Genomic DNA, 22885 nt, shown 5'->3' with positions numbered 1-22885 from the left:
TTAAATGCATATTACTAAGTGAAAGAAGCTAATCTTTAAAGGCTACATTCTATGTGATTCCAACTATTCAACATTCTGGAAAATTCAAAACTATGGAGAAAGTAAAAAGATCAGTGGTTGCTGGGGTGGGGTGGGGGCGGTGAATAGGAGCACAGAGGATTTTTAGGGCAGTGAAAATACTATAATGATGGGTATATGTCATTATACATTTGTCCAAACCCACAGAATATACAACACCAAGAGTGAATCCTAACGTGAACTATGGGCTTTGCATGATTATCATGAGTCAAGTAGGTTCATCCTTATTAAAAATGTACCTTTCTGGTGAGTGATGTTGATAATGGGGGAAGCTATGCATGTTTGAGAGGAGGGAGTATATAGGAACTCTCACTACCTTCCACTTAGTTTTCCTGTGAACCTATAACTGCTCTAAAAAATTCTTTTTTTTTTAAGTCGATATAATCCCTGATACTAACAGAATAAAGGATAAACACCACAACCTCCACCCCCCCGCCCAAAAAAAACCCCACAATGACAGCAAATTACAGGAACTTCTGAAAGTTTAACAGCAAAAGCAAGTCTAATTGGAAGACTGGACTCTGGAACCAACCGCTCAAGCATTGTAACATATAACCCTAAAGGAAGGATTTCCAGGAACGAAGGGAAAAGTTGACTTTTCTCTGAACAGCTTTTATACAGCTTGCAGGTAGACAAACTTACGTAAACCTGATATATCCATTAATGTAGAAGAAAAGAGCTTTCCATTTAGAAACTGACCTAAGTTTGTGGAGTAGTTCTCAGTTTGTTACATATCCTTGCTGAATACCACCATCTTCTCATCTGCATAAAGTGTATCATACCAACCTCAGAGTTCTTTTTTTTTTTTTTAGTTATTTCTGAGATACACATTTTAAAGTAATAACAAGAATTATGACTTATAACATTATACCAGAACATATAAGATTTTTAGAAACTTCTAAAAATTTCAGAGGTCTTTTTTGATCAATACATTATCGCACGTGTGTGAGAACTCTCAAATGTGTTATTCTATAAATGGCATTAAAATTAATAGAAATTTACCAAAATAAATAATGGAGTCCATTTTCTTAAAGCACCGTATCCATTCATCACAGGTATGAGAAACTGGAGTAAGCACAGAGGTGTAAACGGGTGGTTAAGTCAGGTACTGATTTTTTTCCCCTATGCTGTTCCGTCAAGTTTAAGCATTTGGAATTCAAAAATTGTTTTAAACCCTTTACAGAATTGGAAGAAGTAGCTTTTCAGACCGTGAAGTGAGTAACTGACCAGTTGTGAATGTCTCATATCTTAGGCTACCTTTTTTATCCGTCTTGCGCGGGTCTTCCAAGAGCCGAACTGCCAACGCTCCCAGCCAACTTCTCGGCCGCCGAAGCACTTCCGGTCCTCGGCCCGTGGGCGAGCGGATAAGGAGCCTGCCACGCATGCGCGCCCCGGCGCAGCCTCTGCGGAGCGCCCCGCCTCGTTACGTCCCCTCCAACCTCGCTAGAACGGCAACCGGCGGGAGTTTTTCAAAATGGGAGCGCGGAGGCGCCGCCCAGGCCTCGGAAGGTGCCCGGGAGACCTTTCGGTGGCTGTGGTGTCGTCGCCGGGAGCGGCGGCCTAGAGAGCCGAGCCTGATGGATGCCAAGACACGCTGCCTACTTGGAGCGCTGCCTCGAAAGGACTGCGTGAAGGGAGTTAATCCGGGGAGCACGGACCGCGGCCTGGAAATATGGCGACCTGCATCGGGGAGAAGATCGAGGTGAAAAGACTCGGCAGTCCTCAGTAGGGCGGGTGGGAGTCGGAGTGCCGGGACTCGTCGAGACCCTGGCAGGAAGGGGATAGAGCGCAGCTAACGGCTGCAGGTTGGACGCCGGAGTGCTTTGGGAGGGTCCCAACCGCCGGGGGCCCGGCGGTTTGAGGGCGGAGCGGCCCGCCCCTCTGAGAAGCGGGGGCGGTGGGACAGGTGTGTTGCTCGCGGCCCCGCCCTTCTGTCCCTAGGCACCGCGGCTTCATGTCAGCGATCCCGCCGGAGCTGCCGCGCTAGAGCAGGGCGAGGCTATCTTCCCCTTCTCCAAGGGGATGGCGGTTACCTCCGGCGGGAGTTGCGGCGGGGTTCCGTTCAGGGCCTTAGCTCTCGGGGGCTGGCTGGAGGTGGGACGAGGATGCTGAGGCTACGCTGAGGCTGAGGAACCAGATCATTAGGGTGCCCTATCTAGAGACCAGCCTGGAAGCTCAGACCCGCAAGGCGTCAACATGCTGTCCACCCCAGACACCTGCTGTATCGAGGTGTGATACCTGCTTGAATTTTGAATGCAAATTCTCCTCCCGATCCATTTTAGCCTCTTTTTTCCAGCCCCTTTCTATTTTTCTTCCTTTCTACGTCGAAAATCATCACACATATTCTTTAATTTTAACTTTTAAGGATTTTAAAGTTGGAAATCTGCTTGGTAAAGGATCATTTGCTGGTGTCTATAGAGCTGAGTCCATTCACACTGGTTTGGAAGTTGCAATCAAAATGGTAAGAATATGTTAATCAGTTTCTCACTTCTACTTTGCAAGTAACTAGAGAGGTTTGCTACTTGAGATGTTAGAAACTCCTTACCTGCCAGCCTTTTCTTTATGCTGTAAAAAAACCCATTGCTTAGGCAGAAGACAGTAGTTCCAACAGTTGAACTTAAGGATCTCTTAGGAGATCCTTAACCATGCTTAAATAAGTGTTCTATCTTTACTCATGTTCATTAGATTTGGTATCTGTTCTAATTATACGTGCTTGGAGTAATTGGTAGCAGTCAAAGAACAAATAATAATTTGTTTATAATAAGAAGAATACACTTGTGCATAGTTCTGCATTACACTGTAAAAAGCTAAAATACTATTCTTGATTGTTAGAAGTCAGTCTGATAGGAGTAACATAAGCAAATTAAGAAACACCTAAACCAGTAGGAAAAGGGAAGGGAAGTTTTGTTTTAAAGGTTTGCTAAATTTTATTTGTTGTTATTATCATAGATATGATGGTTGAGCTATTAAATTCTTTAAGTTGGTAGAGTGTATTAGAATGCATTGGGCAAGCTTATTGAATGTCCACTCTGTCAAGCACTCTGCTAGGTGCATGGGGAAAATAGACAACGAAATAAATTGATCTCAAAAAGAAAAGGATAAAAGGACTTCAGAATATTTTAAAGTATACTTTCTCTTTTCAAAGTTAACATGACAACTTCACATTTGAAAGTTTATCATCAACATTTAAACCTCTCATGTTATTTTTAGATAGATAAGAAAGCCATGTACAAAGCTGGAATGGTACAGAGAGTCCAAAATGAGGTGAAAATACATTGCCAATTGAAACATCCTTCTATCTTGGAGGTAAGATACAAATTTTATAGAAGTGGCCAAGGGCATTGAATTTTTCTGTATTATAATTTATTATGCCCTTTTACATTTCAGCTGTATAACTATTTTGAAGATAACAATTATGTGTACCTAGTATTAGAAATGTGCCATAATGGAGAAATGAACAGGTATCTAAAAAACAGAAGAAAACCATTCTCAGAAAATGAAGGTAGGCTGTGCTTCTTTTAGTCTTTCTTTCATTTGTCTTAAAAATATTTTTTTTTGGAAAATACAAATTTTACTCTTTGTAGTTTTGAAGAATGTACTGTTTTATAATATTTAGTAAAACTGTTTCAATTATTACTTTGGGCTATAAAAAGAGGTTTTTTTCCCCCCCAAATTAAAAAAGCTGTTAATTCATATAAATAATTCAGGCATTACAGAAGTAAAGTAGAAGAAGAAATTTGCTATCCATCTTTTGCCAAAACAACATTTTAAATTTAGTCATTGGTCACAGTTGAATGTGTATCCTTTCAAATCTAGAAAAAGCTTTTTAGAATGCTGTTGATGACTATAAAGTACTTTCTAAGTCAAACACAGTATCTGTTGAAACCATTTATCATAGAAAATGTCAAACACTTAAGTTGAGACAGTAATATAATGAGCCCCTATGAACTTACCACTGAGCTTCCAAAACTATCAACTCATTGACTCATCTGTACCCTTCTTATTCCCCCAATTCCTCAGAGTATATTGAAGCAAATCATAGACATCTTTTTATCTTTAAACGATACAGACTTTAAAAAAAAAAAAAAACGGTAAGCACAAAGTCACTATCACACCTAATAATTCCTTACTATCAAACACATTGTCAGTTTCAGCTTCCCCAGTTTCTTATAAGTAACTTTTTTTACAGTTCAGATCAGGATCAAGTAAGGTCCGTGCATCATCACACAAATGATTGTTTTCAAATTATCTTACCCTGCTAACTGACATTGCAGGCTAAGATTGAAAACTAAGAAAGGTGGTTGCTGATAGGCTTTTTGTCCATTTGATCTATATTTAACCCATTTGGAAAACAATTTGGTCATATGTGTTAAGAGTTAAGGAAATGTTCATATCCTTAGACTGAAAATAAGAACATAATACATAATAAGAAAATAAATTCATATACATATTGATGATGAGTACTGCATTTTTCATAATGCTGTATAATAGTAAGGCCTTCTTAAATAAGACAACTTGCAAAAGATAGGAAGGAAATGAATTACCAATTTGACTAATTAAAATTAAGAACGTATGACAAAGGATACTGTCAACAAATTTAAAAGTTAAAGATAGGAAGAAAATATTTGTATAACAAATGGCTGTCCAATTAATATTTAAAATATAAGGCATGCCTTAAAAGAAAAGATAATTGTATAGGAAAATGGACAGGGGATGTAAGCAGACTGTTCACAGAAGAGAATGTATAATTGGCCAATAAACATACGAAAAGATGCTCAAAATCAGTAGTAATCATAAGAATGCCAACTAAAATAATGATTACCATTTTTTTACCCATTGGATTGAGACTACCTAATTTCAACAAGGATATGCTTGAAAATAACAGTCTTCTGGAGGGCGATTGGCAAGGTGTTAAAATACTAAATTTTATCTTTCAACCCAGTGATTCTACTTCTTGAATTTACCATAATGAAGCACCCCATATATATGCACAAGAAAACAAGCATGTACAAGAATGTTTATTGTTATATTTTTTTATAATCTTGAAATGACCCAAATATTAATCAATAGCAATTTAATAAGGTGGAGATCTATGTGTACTGACATAGAAATATCTCCAAGAAATATTGTGAAGTGGCAAAAAAAGTAATAAACTATATTTTTATACCATTTTTATATTTTAAAAACATTTATTACAGTGTATTTCTATAGATTTAAATGTACATAAGCACATGGAAGAAAAGTGTAAAAGAATATATATAAACTGTTAATAGTGACTACTTTTTAGGAGGGTTTGGGAGGACATCAAAGGAACTTCAGCTTGCTTTTCTTTTTTTCTCTTTTTTACAATTTGAATTATTTATGAATTGTTTAATTATAAATATTTTCTCTTTCTATGGACTTCTGGTTACCCTAGTTAACTCTAGTCACTCCCAATTCCTAATAAAATTAAGCTTCCCTTAACTGTATTTAGAAAACTCATTAGTTGGAAAGGACAAAGTTTAAAAGGAGTGCCCAGTTGTCTTAATGGGAATTATTAAAGAATATTATGAAATTATCAGAGTGGTATTTTGGCTGGTAAAACTAAGCTACAAACCAGTTTACTAACTGTCATACTGGCATATGTACTTGGGTTTCATAATGTATTCTAAATACTGAATCTTCAGATTTTCTAAATTGTAAGTTTTATTTTTTGCATTCTAACAGCTCGACACTTCATGCACCAGATCATCACAGGAATGCTGTATCTCCATTCTCATGGTATATTACACAGGGACCTCACACTTTCTAACCTCTTACTTACGCGTAATATGAACATCAAGATCGCTGATTTTGGGCTGGCCACTCAATTGAAAATGCCACATGAAAAGCACTATACTTTATGTGGAACTCCTAATTACATTTCCCCAGAAATTGCAACTCGAAGTGCACATGGACTTGAATCTGATATTTGGTCCTTGGGCTGTATGTTTTATACGTTACTTATTGGAAGACCACCTTTTGACACTGACACCATCAAGAACACGTTAAATAAGGTTGTATTGGCAGATTATGAAATGCCAACTTTTTTGTCAAGAGAAGCCAAGGACCTTATTCACCAGTTACTTCGTAGAAATCCAGCAGATCGTTTAAGTCTGTCTTCAGTATTAGATCATCCTTTTATGTCCCGAAATTCTTCAACAAAAAGTAAAGATTTAGGAACTGTAGAAGACTCGATTGATAGTGGACATGCCACAATTTCTACTGCAATTACGGCTTCTTCCAGTACCAGTATGAGTGGTAGTTTATTTGACAGAAGAAGACTTTTGATTGACCAGCCACTCCCAAATAAAATGACTATATTTCCAAAGAATAAAAATTCAAGTGATTTTTCTTCTTCAGGAGATGGAAGCAGCCTTTATACTCAGTGGGGAAATCAAGAACAAGAAACCAGTAATAGTGGAAGGGGAAGAGCAGTCCAAGAGGCAGAAGAAAGGCCACATTCTCGATACCTTCGTAGAGCCCATTCCTCTGATAGATCTGGCATCTCTAATAGTCAGTCGCGAGCGAAAATGTATACAATGGAACGATGTTACTCAGCAGAAATGCTTTCAAAATCCAAAAGATCAGGAGTAGATGAAAATGAAGAAAGATACTCATCCACAAACAGCAATGCTAATATTCTTCACTTCCTTAAAGAAAAGACATCCAATGGTTCTGGATCTTTTGAAAGACCTGATAACAATCAAGCACTGTAAGAATAATTCTATCAAAAAGCATTTTACTTTTCAGTAAACATTGTATTAGCACAAACATGAAGCTGCATCTAACTAAGGGTTACCTTTTTTCTAACCTTGTCAGATATTCCTGGGGCACTTTTAACTATGACTTCTATTTTTTAATAGGAAGAGAATCAGAATGATGATTTTGAATTGTGGTTAAGAATCTCTTAAAATGAGTGTATGTGCTCATGAATGTATTTGTAGTATGTGTTTAATACTTGGGAATTTCTAGTGTCATTTTAAATTTTATATGAAGCAGGTCTCCAGTGCAATGTATCATATATTAAACATCTCTGATTCCTAAAGTACTCTTAACAGTAACTGTACACACACACACACACACACACACAAATAGAGAAAGAGAAGTTGACCCTAAGTGATGAGTAATCATATTATTGACTGCTTCTCACATGAAGGCAAGTTTTTAGTGACTAGTGTTTTTCTTTTTCTGATCTTTGATTTTTATGTTTAAATTAAAAGAGGACAGTAGCCATATAGAAACGTTGTCACAGTGCCATGGGCATTTTGGCATGGGAATTTAGCTTCATAGACACAATTTAGTTATGCAAATGTTGGGTTCTACAGTTAATGTAAAAATTTTTAGGTATTCATATCAGAAGAGAGCTCCCTTTTTTAGTGTTTTTTAATCTTAAAAGGTTACTACCTGATAATTTTTTATTAGTTTATGGGAAATTTTTTTTCTTTGTTTAGCTCCAATCATCTTTGTCCAGGAAAAACTCCTTTTCCATTTCCAGACCAGACAGCTCAGACTGAAATGGTGCAACAGTGGTTTGGGAATCTGCAAATAAATGGTGAGTTTTTAATGGACTATTTAATAAAAAGTTAATGACTTGGCCACTTACCAAGCATTGCAGTTTTCTATTTGGGTTTTCTTAAGAAAATAGTGCATTTTCAATAAACTGTTAAAATAATAGTAATAATAACTGTTAACACAGTTTGAGTATTTACTGTATCAGCCACTGTCCTTAATGCTTAACATATATTATTAACTTATTAAATTCTCACAAAAACCAAATGAGGAAGATACTATTATTAGCCCTGTCTTACAAATGAGGAAATAGTAGTGTGCAAAGGTTAATTTGCCAAGCTGCACTGTCCATAAATACAAAAGACAGGAGTCTAACCCAAGCAGTCTGGCTCAGAGACTTTACTCTTAACCCCTCCGCTCTTGCAGCCTCTCTGTAATAAGTACCTACTATCAGTGCCTATAAAATAATCAAAAGATGGTTGACTTTATTTTTAAGTAGAAGGTGATGTGGACCATCATAGTGTACCAATGGGACCTCACATACACTAAAATACACAGCTACTAAAACCTAAACATTTTTAAACAGCTGTCATCCAAGTCATTATTTTATTTATAGATACAGAGTTTGAAAGTTAAACATTTCTCATTATTGAACATGACATTCACAGAAGGTGGGTTGGAAAATAATGATGGAAAAAAGAGAATAAAAAAGAAACATATGGAGAGGAGGAGAGAATTTTTTACTAAGTATCATGTTACCTCAGACAAAGTGCATAATATGGCTGTAATTTAAGCAGAAAGTTGTTATGTCACCTCAAGAGTCTATTTTTTTCATGTATATTATTTTCAAGGGCCCAAAAGAGAATTAATCTTCTCATGTGTACTTGTCAAAGATGATAATTCAAGTTTATGTTTTTTAAAACTACAAAACTGCCATGTGCTTAATCTTGCACTTAACCTTCTATTGTGTTTATAGATACTTTTATTTGGTAACATGGACATGTCTAAAGTAACCTTGTTTATAATACTCTAGTAGTGCTGCTACAATTTTAAAGTATATTATTTGATATAAGATATTTTCTGTCATAATGGGAGTTATGGAGGGAGGCACTTAAAAGTCATTTAAGGGGAAAGCTGAGATATAGATTTTTAGAGTTTAGCATTAGAAAAATTGCCTTACAAAGTTTCATATAGTCTAATCATTTTAAGGGCTTAAAAAAAAAAATAATGTTCCCATGTGAACTCTAAAACTATATAAAATTTAAATGGGTAAAGTTCAAGAACTGTTTTAGAAATGTGGGTACAAATATATTTGTAATATTAAGTTTTAATAATAAACCTATTTCATATATTTTAGAGTGTTTTGGTTTTAGTTGCATATTTTGTAAGTAAAGATGAAATAGTCCTTAGCTTAAAGAGAGTGAATTTACATGTTATGTATAATGATTACCTGGGAACTCCTCTCAAATCTGTATTTGTTGCAGCATTGGCAGTTGCTTTAGTATTAGTAGGTGACCCTAGGTGACTAGTTTTTGCTTTGATTGAAAAATTAATTTCATATTAATATCTTTTTTTTCTTAGTCTTAGATTAAAGGTATTCCTTCGCAGGCTGGCTTAAAATGTCCTTTTAAAGTCATTATTTTATTATGCCATATCTTTTTGTTGTTTTTTTTTTTTTTTTTTTGGCCAAGCCGTGCAGCTTGTGGTATCTTAGTTCCCCAATCAGGGATTGAACCTGGGCCCTTGGCAGTGAAAGCGCCAAATCCTAACCACTAGACCACCAGGGAATTCCCTTTTGCCAAATCTTAAACTGAAAAATTACAAGCTTGTTTTTTAAACTAGATTTCTTTTGTTCCTCAGGCAAAAAGAATGCTATTGTAACCAGCATGACACTGTTTTGTGTAGACTTGACTTTTTAATTATTCACTAAATTGCTTTATTCTATGTATATTATAGCTCATTTAAGAGAAACTACTGAGCGCAACAGCATTAGCCCAAACAGAGATTTCCAGGGCCATCCAGATTTGCAGGACACATCAAGAAATGCCTGGACTGATATAAGAGCCAAAAAGAGCCCCGATGCTTCTGATAATGCGCATTCTGCAAAACAGTTGAATACCATGAAATATATGACTGCATTTCACAGTAAACCTGAGATAATTCAACAAGAATCTATTTTTGGCTTAGATCCTTCTTCCGAACAAAGCAAGACGAGGGGTATGGAGCCACCATTGGGTTATCAGAAACATACATTACGAAGCATTACATCTCCTTTGACTGCTTACAGGTTAAAACCAATCAGACAGAAAACCAAGAAGGCTGTGGTATGTCTATTAGTTTTCTAAATCACTGGATGATATTTTCCTTGAGTATATGGTTTCTGGTATCAAACATAATGATATCTTTTCAGTTCCCTATAATGTCCCTGTATTTTTGATACGTACTTGATAAACTCACTTAAAAGAGACTGGGTGTTTATGGAAAAATAGCTGTTGTTTCCTTCTGGGTACTTTAAGAATGGTGAATTGATAGTAATTTTTGAATTTTAAATTATTGATAATGAAAAACATTTAAAAGTAATACTGGCTAAATACTGTGTTAAATATTAATCACTAAGTTAATATTTAATACTATCTTTTGCTTTTGTTTTCATTGTTTTACATTTAATCTAGTCTCAAAAAGATAAACTAGAAAATATAACTTTTTTTAACATCTGGAACTATTTAAAGAAAAGGAGTATGCACAAAATTAAGTATAGGATTTTTTTTTTTAATGTCTGCATTGGGAATGGTGATTTTGATTTTTTAATTCCGTCTTCATCCTGTTTGTCTGTTTTCCCTTTCACCCAGTCTTGCCTTTATTTGGCGTGCTATTGTCTTTTCAAGCCCTTAAATTCTCCACCCTACCTTCTGCTTTCTTTCTGCTCACTGATTATCATTTCACATACCTTCTTTCCTTTGCTCCTTATGTTTCACAGTTGTGCTGAAATACACCTGTGGTCTAGACAATTGCAGTGAAGCAGCTATTTGATTTTTACTTTAATTTTTGTTTCTGCCATGGTTAAGTACTTTTCTGTTAACTAATATGTATGTCAGAACTGTTCTGGTAAATAAGAGAATTGTTACTGATTTTAGTTTTATTTTTTTTTTAGGTGAGCATACTTGATTCAGAGGAGGTATGTGTGGAGCTTCTAAAGGAGTATGCATCTCAAGAATATGTGAAAGAAGTTCTTCAAATATCTAGTGATGGAAATATGGTAATGTGGATTTCCTTTATTATCTTGCAGCTTCATCACTTAAGTATTTAGCATTCCATTCGTTCTCTAATGATATTTAAAAAACAATTTTTAGTCACTTTTCCTGATATGATAGTATCTCTGGAATTCAAAAACTAAAATAGCATACTACATAACATTTAAATAAATTAGTGTGGTGTAAAAAATAATTATAACTAGGAACAAAATCTAAACTTTAGGCTTAAGTTTAAAAAGCAAAAAAATTACTTTTAGAGAATATTTAGCATTTTCAATAAAAATAATATTACATGTGAGCTCTTTTTATAATTTTAGTAACAAAATATAGTGCTCTAACTTAATGGCATATAATCAGAATTCTTAAAAATTTTTTGCCAGATCACTATTTATTATCCAAATGACGGAAGAGGTTTTCCTCTTGCAGATAGACCGCCCTCACCTACTGACAACATCAGTAGGTACAGTTTTGACAATTTACCAGGTATGTAAATTTACCAGGGAATAAATTTAGATAATGGATTTATATATACATATACTCTATACTGTGGGTATCATAAATTGTAAATATTTTGGCTTCAGTCGGGATGCAGGTTATGTTCTTATAACTTTATATCTGGTGGGATGTGCTATACCTTACTAATCCAATGTTTAGTCATATTCTGTGTTATAATGGTATTTTATTGTTTACTTAAGTAAAAACTAACTCTAGAATATTAGTCATGTGTCACACAAATATAATTTGTACACTTGTATAGTTACAATTTGTCTAGAATCATGTTAAAAATTCAACATGAAGTATCTGGTTTTTGACTTTTGAAATCATTACTGTGCTACATAATGATCACTTGTAATTGTGGTTAACCAAATTTGGCTCCCAGTTTAGCTTCTGGATATTATGAATTGGGAAATTAAGTACTGAGTAGTAAGACTTCCCTAAGGTAACTTAGAAACAAATAAGAGAACCTATCTAATCTAACTCTGTTAGAAATTAAAATACGTAGACAAGACTATCAAATACTATAAATGACCATAGTTACAGGGAACTGCTAAAATTTACTACTCTATGCTTTACTAATATAAAAAGTGCTACATTTCTTTTCCTAAAAGTCATTGGGTTCTGATATCTCAGGTAGAACTCTTTTCATTTCATTTATTAAAACTTTCCTGGAGTCATTATCTTACTTTTAATAAGGAGTCAGTGATTCAAAGTAAGAGATTTTTTAAATAATCATGATACTGGGACTTCCCTGGTGGTCCAGTGGTTAAGACTTCGCCTTCCAATGCAGGGGGTGCGGGTTCGATCCCTGGTCGAGGAGCTAAGATCCCACATGCCTCATGGCCAAAAAACCAAAACAGAACAGAAGCAATGTTGCAATGAATTCAATAAAGACTTTAAAAATGGTCCACATCAAAAAAATCTTTAATAAATAATCATGATACTAATCATCAGATTTTGTTATATACTTCTTAGGAATTTTATTATACTGTCTTTAGTTTTCATTAAAATAGTAGACTTACATCTCTAAAATATTTTTATTTGGGTAATGGGATTGTTAACTTTGGGTAATGGGATTATTAACTTTCAACTTGAATTTTTGAGGAAGAGTAGAAATAAATGTTAGACTGTTACGGAATTTACGTCAACACTTTATTCCCTAATGTTAGGTAACTTTTTTGTTTTCTCTCCCTAGAAAAGTACTGGCGAAAATATCAATATGCTTCCAGATTTGTGCAGCTTGTAAGATCTAAATCTCCCAAAATCACTTATTTTACAAGATATGCTAAATGTGTTTTGATGGAGAATTCCCCTGGTGCTGATTTTGAGGTTTGGTTTTATGATGGTAAGTGCCATTTAGAAATGGTAATTTTTTTCCCTTTAGTTTGTAACTTAGTAGTTGTGGGTTTTTTTGGTTTTTTGTTTTTTGTAAATTCAACACAGTGAGATTTATTTATTTATTTTATTTATGGCTGCGCTGCATGGCTTGCAGGGTCTCGGTTCCCCGACCAGGGATTGAACCCAGGCCACAGCAGTGAAAGCTCTGAATCCTAACCACTAGACCACCAGGGAACTCCCCAACACAGCGAGGTGTGTGTGTGTGTGTGTGTGTGTGTGTGTGTGTGTGTGTGTGTGTATGTGTGTATCCATACATAAAAATTATACAGCACAGTATACTATATGTCAAATGTTAATCAAAATTTATATATACTTGCTTGTAAACAATTTATTCTCTAATATGTATATTAATTCTCTTTCCCCTTTTGGCTCCAGTTTAACAACATTCTGATTGATATTATAAAAAATAACATGAAATAAACAATATCTTGTTTCTTATTAGAAATTTAAATGGACACATACCAAATTTTTAGAATAATAAATATCACAAAAGGATAAGGTTGAACCAGAGAATTTTCTTTTCTAAATCTATAAAGATGTTTACTTTTTAAAGTTTCCTCCTTTAAGGGACACATAGTACATACACTCACACAGTACACATAATTATAGCTGTCCTTCACTTATGTTTTTGTATGAGAGTAGTGGTTTTTTAAAAATATAAAAGTATCAAACTTAAGCCAGTTATATGCGGAAAAGAAAAATGGCCTATATTTTTTGAATACTACTTTGAGAGCCTCATTTTATTAATGGCCAATAAGTGAATGTAAATGTTACCTTGATCTAGGAGTCATTATGTACTGGGGTATGATAATGAATATAAATCTAGGAATATTTAAAGAAATAATAAAGGGTTTTCTGCTTAATTTTTAAGGAGCAAAGATACACAAAACAGAAGATTTAATTCAGGTGATCGAAAAGACTGGCAAATCTTACACCTTAAAAGGTGAAAGTGAAGTTAATAGCTTGAAAGAGGAAATAAAAATGTATATGAACCATGCTAATGAGGTATGTACCGACTTTTAGTAGGTTTTTTCTTACCAACTAATAATAATACAAATGACATAGATGAAGTATTGACAGAAAGCACTCTTTTGAAATAGGGCCACCGTATTTGTTTAGCACTGGAATCCATAATTTCAGAAGAGGAAAATAAAAGTGGAAGTGCTCCCTTTTTCCCAATAATCGTAGGAAGGTAAATGTTTGAAAATTTATTAAATGTGGCTAAAATGTGTAGAAATTTTTTTTTTAAAAACCAGTTTAGTGTTTACATTATGAACATTCTTTTGTTTTCTATAAATTGAAAGCTTTAAAGGAATGTATTTGACATATCTTTCTCCTTCAGAAAACCTAGTAGTACTAGTTCACCTAAGGCCTTCACACCTCCTCCTTCTGTGGATCCGAACTACCCAATGAGAGAGACACCATCTCTGAATAGAATGATCATAAATAGTGCTGCTTCTCCAAAACAGGCACCAATACTTAATCCTTCTGTAAGTAAATATATGTCACTTCTGTACTTTAAACTCTTCAATGATTGCCTAATGTCCTTGATATAAACTAAAACACCCTACTGTGGCCTTACTATCACCTACCTACTTTTCCAGTCTCATTCTGAGCTACCCCACACTCTCTGTGCCTAGTTCCTTGATTAAGCCAAACTCTCAGGGCCTTTTCACATGCTGTTCACTTGACCTGGAACTCTTTTCCCGAACCCCTTAATGGCTAATTCTTTCTCATCGTTCAGGTCTCAGTTTAAATATTACCTCAGCAAGGCGTAACCTGACTCCTCTGGGAAAAAGCTAAATATATTAACATATATATTGTTTTATTTTTATTAGTAAAATATCATTAACTGCCTTAATATCCATGATAGAATCATGGTTAAACAAACTTATATTTTTACTCAATGAACTATCATGCCAATAAAAACTATATAGCAATGTAGTAAAGTGCGAGATTAAAGAAATAGATCTCTGTGTGTGTATATGGGTATGTGTGTATTCACACACACAAACATACATACTATAATTGCAGCTATGAAAAATTATACCTTGGGAAAAAAAGACAAATCTACCAAAATCAAAACAGTAGTTGTGTGATTTTTTTTCCTATTTTATACTTTTCCAATTTTCTGTAATGTGATTGTATTTTTTTAATTTTGTTTTTTAAAGATTAATTTAAGATAATGAAAATCCGGTCATCATCTACTTTTGCTGAAGTTGGCTTATTAGAATGCTAAGGAATAATATCTTCCTTTCTTTTATTGTTTGTAGATGGTTACAAATGAAGGACTTGGCCTTGCAGGTGCAGCTTCTGGAACTAACAGCTCTCCTAGTAGTCTAAAAGATTGTCTCCCTAAATCAGCACAACTTTTCAAGTCCGTTTTTGTGAAAAATGTTGGTTGGGCTACACAGGTGAGAAGTTAGATTTCTCTTTGCAAGACAGTTTTTACACCTTTTTTGCATTGATTATATCATTATTAATTTTCACATTTTTTTATTTGTATACAGATGGAAAGCTCTAGATATTGTTGATAACAAATTGCCTGCTAGGGCCTAGGTGACCTGTTTTTGCCATTTGTTTTTAAAGTAGAGGTCATGATGATGGCTAAACATTAGGATTTGAGAATGCCCAGGGCGTCGTAAGTTTTAGCAAGTATTTGTAATCTATACTAATAGAGTAACTTTTATTTGGCAGAAAAGAATTTTTGCATTTAAAAATGAGGTCTACATTGAGGTTCAAACTTAAAGAATTTTATGTAGGTGTAAACTTAGATTTGTATATTTTCTGAAAGCTTGAACTCTGGAGATGTTTGAGCACAGCACATGTAATTTTTACTTAGCAGTGAAGTAAAATACAGCCTAGTCCTTTATGGGGGTAGGAAATAACGGGAAGGGAACTCAGCATTTGTTGAGTACATGCTATGTGGTACCATGTTTTCCACATACATTGTCTCATTTCCCAAAATAAAACCTAGTAAAGTTGATGTTATCTCCTTTCATAGATAGTAAAATTATGGCTCATAATGGATGGTTGACTTGCACATTCTTACTAGTTAGTTTGCAGAATCTGGATGTAAACCCAGGTCTATTTGATTCCAGTGTCCATGTCTTCTCTGTACTCTGTTTGGAGTGGCACATTGTAAACAACAGTGACTAAAGAAACCAATTTTAAAAGCAAAGATGTAACATTCTCAAGCACAATAGAAATTCTTTTGGCCTAAGAACAAAGAATAGAGGGAAATTCTAATTTAAGAAAGTGTTGCTTGGTTATTTCCTAAATCTCTTCTTGGTTAGAAATACTATGGGAAAGGAAAAAAAAAAAAAATAGCTTGCTCAGATATCCTAGTGGAAATGAATGGGAAACAGGATTTATGTAGAATAATTTTAATTTATGATGCCCTATCCATTAAAGGAATAATCTGAAAAAGATATGAATATTCTCAAATGTTACTACCATCACAGCCCCAAATTTGTAGTTACCTGAAGGGTTGTTTTGTTTTTTTTTTAAACTATATGAAAAACCTGTTAAACGTGAGTACCTTTTAAGAACTTCATATCCTCTATAGTAATTTTGCTTGCTTATTACTTTTCTAGTTAACTAGTGGAGCTGTGTGGGTTCAGTTTAATGATGGGTCCCAGTTGGTCGTGCAAGCAGGAGTGTCTTCTATTAGTTATACATCTCCAGATGGTCAGACATCTAGGTAAGTTCTTAAAATACTGGTTGAGATTCAGCTCTTTGCTCTAATTTTGTTTTATCTATATGATGAAATAAATGACTTAATAAAGTTACTGTTTTCATGTTGACAAAGTTCATATTATTATTTAAACTGTTAAATATTCATAGCAGCTCATATAGTCTTTTTAATGCATAATTTATGAGTATTTACAGGAATGCAGGGTAATTGGTATGGATTATCCACTCCAAGTGGTTAGATTCCTTTAGCCTTCTTATTCCTTCAGTCTAACTAGGTTGGCCCTTTTCAGAAGTAATGGACTTCTAAGTTCAAAGTAATATACTTAGACAATTTACATAAAAGAACATAGAAACAAGGAAGCTGTCTTTTAAAAGATAACCAGATTATTTTTCCCAGATGAAAGGCTGTATCCCCTGATCTAGTGTAAAGTGATTAATGTTTAAAAGACTTTTTTGAATATATATATTCATTCTAAATTAGGATGTATGCCAGGCGAATAAGTATGCTAACAAGGAGGATCTGGGAATAGCAAGAATAAGCAGTAGTTTGGTCTCCACATTTCAAACCATAACTTACTAAAAAGAGGTAGGGTGCCAACAGTGCCAGTACAAACGCGCTACTTTATGAAAAGTGCATATTGTAGAGAAAATACTTGGTACAAATATAATTTGGGGATATCTACCAACTGCTTTTGTGTGTATATATGCAGTACCATCATTTAAAGAACTCATAAAGTGAGAGGTTTTGTTAAATCAGCTCTTTAAAATGCTCCAGAAAGTGGAAAGATACAGATATAAAATGGGTAGAACCCATGTTCAGAAAATAAAAGTTCAGATTTTACTTGATATGGTCATTTGGAAATTTTTAATATTTAATAGAAATGTATTTATAATGTGTTTAGCTTAGTATTTTCTTTAAATTAGGGTCTTCAATTTAATGAGGAATCCAGATTTTCAGCTTGCTTTAGAAATTATAAAGTCCGTTCAAGTTTTTTGACCTAATTTTCTTTTTATTATTTAAATACATTTAGAAATTGGTCTATTTTAAAAGGAAACAGGGACTTCCCTGGCGGTCCAGTGGTTAAGACTTCACCTTCCAATGCAGGGGGGTGCAGGTTCAATCCCTGGTCGGGGAGCTGGGATCTCACATACCTTGCAGCCAAAGAACAAAAACATAAAACAGAAGCAATGTTGTAGCAAATTCAATAAAGAATTTTTAAAAAATGGTCCACACCAAAAAAATCTTTAAAAAATAAAAATAAGTAAAGGAAACAAATTGAGTATGCTTAATTTAAGTATCTAATAAATAATTTTGTATGATCTCTCTGAAGTGCCTTTGCCATTGAAGAATTACTGAAAAATATAATGTGCCTTTTGGTACTCTTACAAACCAAGTGACTAAGTTATAATTTTATCTTTTTCTCTTTCGTTCACTTAGGTATGGAGAAAATGAAAAATTACCAGAATACATCAGACAGAAATTACAGTGTCTTTCTTCCATCCTTTTGATGTTTTCTAATCCAACTCCTAGTCTTCATTGATTAAAGCTCCTTTTATATATATATATAAGTAAGTTTAATAAATAACGTTTTTGTTGGCTTTCAAGTAAAGTGACTTTTTTCATTTTAAAAAACTTCTTCAGAAAGCCTTTCTATAAAAGAGAATTTTAATCTATACCATAACGGATGTATTCTAATGAGAGAACAAAGCAGAATGAAACTTGAGTCACTTACAAAATGTAGTGGTCGTAGACTAAAATAGGACACCTAACTTTGCTCTTAGAACATATACTCCTAAAATTACTATGTTCATATATTTGTATTGAACAATGTTTTAAAGCAAAAATTTAAATGGTGTGTGGTATATTTGTGCTTTTATTTTTTTCCCTACTTCTTAGACATGCTAAGAATCATGGACAAAACATGCTGGAGTTTCTGAATTTTGAACATGTAAATAATGTGTATTTATGTTACAAGTAACATATGTAAACATGTATATTTGTTTTATATTTATTTTTGTAGCACTAGTTTGTGATGAAACATTTCTGAAAATGCATTTTATTAAAAAAATAATAAATACAGTATTACTTTATCTTTTGATTTATTTAATTAAATACTTAATTTAGGGACTTCCCTGGGGGTGCAGTGGTTAAGAACCCACCTGCCAATGCAGGGGACATGGGTTCAGTCCCTGGTCCACGAAGATCCCACATGCCGTGGAGCAACTAAGCCCGTTCACCACAACTACTGAGCCTGCGCTCTAGAGCCCGTGAGCCACAACTATTGAGCCTGCGTGCTGCAACTTCTGAAGCCCGCGCGCCTACAGTCCGTGCTCTGCAACGAGAGAAGCCCGCACACCGCAACGAATAGTAGCCCCGGCTCGCCACAACTAGAGAAAGCCCGCACGTAGCAACGAAGACGAAAACACAGCCAAAAGTTTTTTAAAAAAAAGAAAAACATATAATTTAAAAGTTACATAGTAAACTCATTTTTAATTTTTTTGCCTGTTTAAGAGCCAATTAAATTTTTTAAATTAATTGTTCAAATGGTAAGTACATTGTTTCTCTACCTTTATCTGAAAATATCTGTATATTTTAATGATAAACATTTTAACACTGAAGACCTCAACAATGCAATTAACTAACATGCGGAAAAAGAATATTTGATAGTGGGACAGCAAATCTTAATGAAATACTCAAGGTAAAATAGGAATAGAATGAAACTACTTAAATATAAAGACTGTTAATGCTTCCTGATTTTTATAATCAGAGAAATATTGGAGCCAATTCCATTAAATAGTCAGGAATACCCAATGTCACAATTATTCAGCATTGTTTTGGAGGTTGTTACCTATGGCAATGAGAAGAAAAATAATAATTTGTAACATAAGTTGCACAGTTAATAAGAAAAAGACAACCCAATAGAAAAATGGGCAAAAGATATGAACAGATAATTCACAAAGGAGAAAATCCATATAACGAATCAAAATCCATATAATATACTCAACCACATCTGTAGTCGGAGAAATACAAGATTAAAACAAAAATCATTTCCCTTTATGAAAGATTCGTAAAAAATAATAGTGGTACAATGAGCAGGGCATTCTCAGGTGTTGTTGATTACAGTGTAAATGATAAAGCAATTTGGCAATATCTATTAGAATTATTTTAATACACAGGTAATCCAACTTTGGGGAGGAAAATTATGTAAACCCTTCTCTTAGGGATAAAAATATGATTAGAAGAAAGAATTTCCTCTTAAAAATGGAAATAATTGAAGTCCTAGCTCAATTTTGAAGGCTAAAGACTCAAATACATTTTGCTTTGACAGAATTTAGGTGTATTTTTTTTTATCATCTCCTTCTTAATAAGTCTTAATGTGTCTTTATGTTTCAGGTATTTCTCTTATACATACTATACAGCTGAATTTTTTCAATCCAATGTAATAAGCTCTGTAGTCTACTTTGTTTACATTTATTATCATTTCTGATTTATTTTCACTGTTTGTCATTACAGTTCTGTTGCATTTACTTCCCATCTTATTCTGTGTTTTCTACTAACCATACTTCTTCTTTGCTTTATTTTCCTTTCCTCCCTTCTTTCACGTTGAATTTCCTTTTCATATGCATATTTAAATTTTCTTTCAGCAGATTTTTCTTGAATTAAAGTTTTTAGAATTTGTTCTGTTTCATTGCTTTTGGTTTTCTTCTTCAAGGACTTCTGCTATATGTATGTTAAATCACCTGTGCCTAATATTTATATCCATCACTTTCTCCACATCATTTTTTTCTCTATTTGTTATTTTAATTTTCCTCCATCTTTAATTTCCCTTAAGTTATCTATGGCATCTTATTTACTCTTGTGTTCCTTCCAATTTGTTCTTCATGTCTGAAATTATTTTTTAAGTTTCTTATTCTTTCCTGAGCTCTGCCAGCAATATTTTCATACCTTCCTATTATCTTATTTCTCTAGTTCATTGGGAAATTTTCCCATTTCTGTTTTTCGAATTATGATGTTATTTTTTAATCTTTCCATTACTTTGTAATTTCTTTCATCTCATTTTATAATACATTCTGTTTTTATCTGCTTTATGGGCATATCTGTCTGGCATGCCTTTGTTGTCTATGAGAACATTAGTTCAACTGCACTCTTCCTGTTTCTTCTCAGTATTTATTCCGGTAAATGGCATCTGCATCACTAGCTGTTCATGTCAGAATCCTGGAACTCATTCTTAACACCTTCTTTTACCTCATCTAATCACCAGTTAATCCTGCCAACTCTACCTCTAAAATATATTTTACATACTTTTAATTCCCAATTCCACTGTCAGTTCCCTAATTCAAGTCACCAGCATCACTCATCTGAACTACTGCAGTAGCCTCCTGCTTGTCTCTAAACAAACATCTACTCTTGCCTCCTGTATGAGTCAGGGTTTTTACTTGCAAACATCAAAATCTAACCTAGTTAGTTTACACAGAGAATATATTTATTAAAGGATATCAGCTCACAGACCCTCGAGCAGGGAAAGAGATTCAGGCTTTGCAGCTAAAAACAATGGCTGAATCACAGTGTAGGAGCTTCCCCAGAAGAAGACATCCTAACAACCCTGCTCAGCACAGACGCCACAGCCATGCTGATGAAGCTAGGGGACTAGGTTCTGGGAGCTCTGGCTGCTTTCTCAGAATTCAGCCACTGACCTTGCTCCCTCACTGAAGTCAGTTTTGCTTATGCTGCTCACTTCCTCTTCTCGCTCAGTTCCTTATGAAGTTTCACATTGGAGGCGTGTACTGGCAGAGCCAGAAACACAAGCTCATGCCTCGGCTGCAAAGGTAGAGAGAACAAATGCATTTTGGCTTCTATCTAAAAGGAGAGGCTCAATGTGAGAAATTCTCCAAATGTAGAAGGGTCTGCAGGAAATGAAGAGTGGTCACATACATGATAAATGTCCTCCACATCCATTCCAATTCATACTTCACACTGCAGCCAGCTCATTCTAAAATACACAGCTGATTATGTTACTAAACGTTAAATTAATTGTAGAAATTTGAAAACACACAGAAGTACAGATATACCAGGATAAGGAACCTCCATGTGTCTCCCACCCAACTTCAACAAATATTTTGCCAATCTTGTTTCATCTCTCTTACTGATATCCTTCCCCAACTGGAGTATTCTGAGGCAAATCCCAGAAATCATATAATTTCTATCATAAATTCTTTAGTACCTTTAACAGATAAGGAGCTTTTAAAAGCATAACCAATAACACACATCTCAGAATTAACAGTAATTCCTTAATATCATTTAATGGTGAGTCCAGTTTCAAATTTCTCCAATTACCTCAAAAATACCCTTTTACCTTTGACTTAAAACAAGATCCAAAATAAGATCTATATAATGCATTTGATTTATATATCTCTGAAGTTTCTTTTCATCTATGACTGCTGATCTCTCAACTTTTATTTTTTCCATGCCATTTTTTTTTTTTTTTTAATTTTAAGAAACTGGACCATTTGTCTATAGAATATATCATCTTCTGGGCTTAGATAATTACTTCCTAGAGGTGGCTTTTAGTTGTGCCTTTCGTATTTCCTGTAAACTGGTAGTTTATATCTACGGGCTTGATTAGATTCTGACTCAGTGTTTTTTGGCAGGAACACTTTCATAGGTGGTGCTGAGTACTTGCTGCTGCATCAAGTCAGGAGGCACGTAACGCTGACCCACTTCTAATGATATTAAGAGTGATCAGTGCGTTCAGGTGTTGTCGGCTTCCTCCATCCTTTGGAAAGTTCCTCAATAATCTTCCACCTCAGTAGTTTTATCATTCACTGATGAATGGTGCCCATATCTATAATATTATTTCACTAAAGGATGCTAGATGGGGGTTTTTCTAATTCTATTATTCCCTTGTATTTATTAGCTTGGATTATTCTATAGGAAATAACTTGCCCTCATCAATATTTTATTACCCTGAAGTTTAGATACAGGAAAGGCAGAAGAGAAGCTTAAGTCTTTATTTCCTGGTTTTTAGAGTAAAGAGTTAAAGCCCTAGCAACCTCCAAAGGTGACCAGTGTGTTTCTTACTTTTAATATCATTATGAACTCATAGATTTTTCACACATTCGATCTGTTTAAATTGGCTGCAGATATTATTCTTCTCAATGCTTTAATTGTCTCATTTTTGGCTAGTATAAGTCCCTTTATTTGATTCCTGGGTCCTTTTGGCAAGACAAGCCACAAAACAGAGAATGCCTAAAAATAAAGTCAACAGAAGTATGTTGAACTAAAAAGAAAAAGACTGAGTCCTGATGACATTATTTGGACTTCTAGCTCCAATCATGCCTAAAGTTAGAATACTAAACTCTTACTTGCCACTGGAGGAGTCCTAATGCTTAGGGCCTAAAGGCCTCACATTGTCCCTTTACAGCCTCAACTAACG

The 22885-nt window shown here is 34.4% G+C and overlaps 1 protein-coding gene across 2 annotated transcripts; it reads left to right on the top strand.

Moving 5' to 3' along the window:
• The first annotated feature begins 1547 nt into the window (after nt 1-1547).
• PLK4 (polo like kinase 4) lies at nt 1548-18937 on the top strand. 2 transcript variants are annotated; one of them, XM_061191097.1, is made up of 17 exons: nt 1548-1780; nt 2444-2539; nt 3289-3384; nt 3466-3580; nt 5785-6811; nt 7551-7651; nt 9796-9932; nt 10760-10864; nt 11240-11342; nt 12553-12702; nt 13627-13760; nt 13856-13947; nt 14098-14245; nt 15029-15169; nt 16352-16458; nt 17890-18020; nt 18577-18937. In XM_061191097.1, exons 1-16 carry the CDS (start codon nt 1751-1753, stop codon nt 17990-17992), a joined length of 2685 nt encoding a protein of 894 aa, XP_061047080.1. In that variant the 5' UTR covers nt 1548-1750; the 3' UTR covers nt 17993-18020; nt 18577-18937. The 2 variants fall into 2 exon arrangements, with proteins under 2 accessions (XP_061047080.1, XP_061047079.1); XM_061191096.1 differs by having other exon boundaries at nt 9565-9932.
• Nucleotides 18938-22885: the final 3948 nt, after the last annotated feature.

This window comes from Eubalaena glacialis, chromosome 5, assembly GCF_028564815.1.
Source record: "Eubalaena glacialis isolate mEubGla1 chromosome 5, mEubGla1.1.hap2.+ XY, whole genome shotgun sequence".
NCBI classification, from domain to species: Eukaryota; Metazoa; Chordata; class Mammalia; order Artiodactyla; family Balaenidae; genus Eubalaena; species Eubalaena glacialis.
The sequence above is the reverse complement of the archived record's forward strand: the minus strand, read 5'-3'. Positions and strand labels throughout refer to the sequence as shown.

Bases quoted from the DNA above. Each gene is read 5' to 3' on its own strand.
- PLK4 (XM_061191096.1), top strand. From the start codon at position 1,751: ATGGCGACCTGCATCGGGGAGAAGATCGAG. The intron at 3,581-5,784 runs GTAGGCTGTGCT...GCATTCTAACAG, and splicing joins ACCATTCTCAGAAAATGAAG to CTCGACACTTCATGCACCAG. The intron at 15,170-16,351 runs GTGAGAAGTTAG...TTACTTTTCTAG, and splicing joins ATGTTGGTTGGGCTACACAG to TTAACTAGTGGAGCTGTGTG.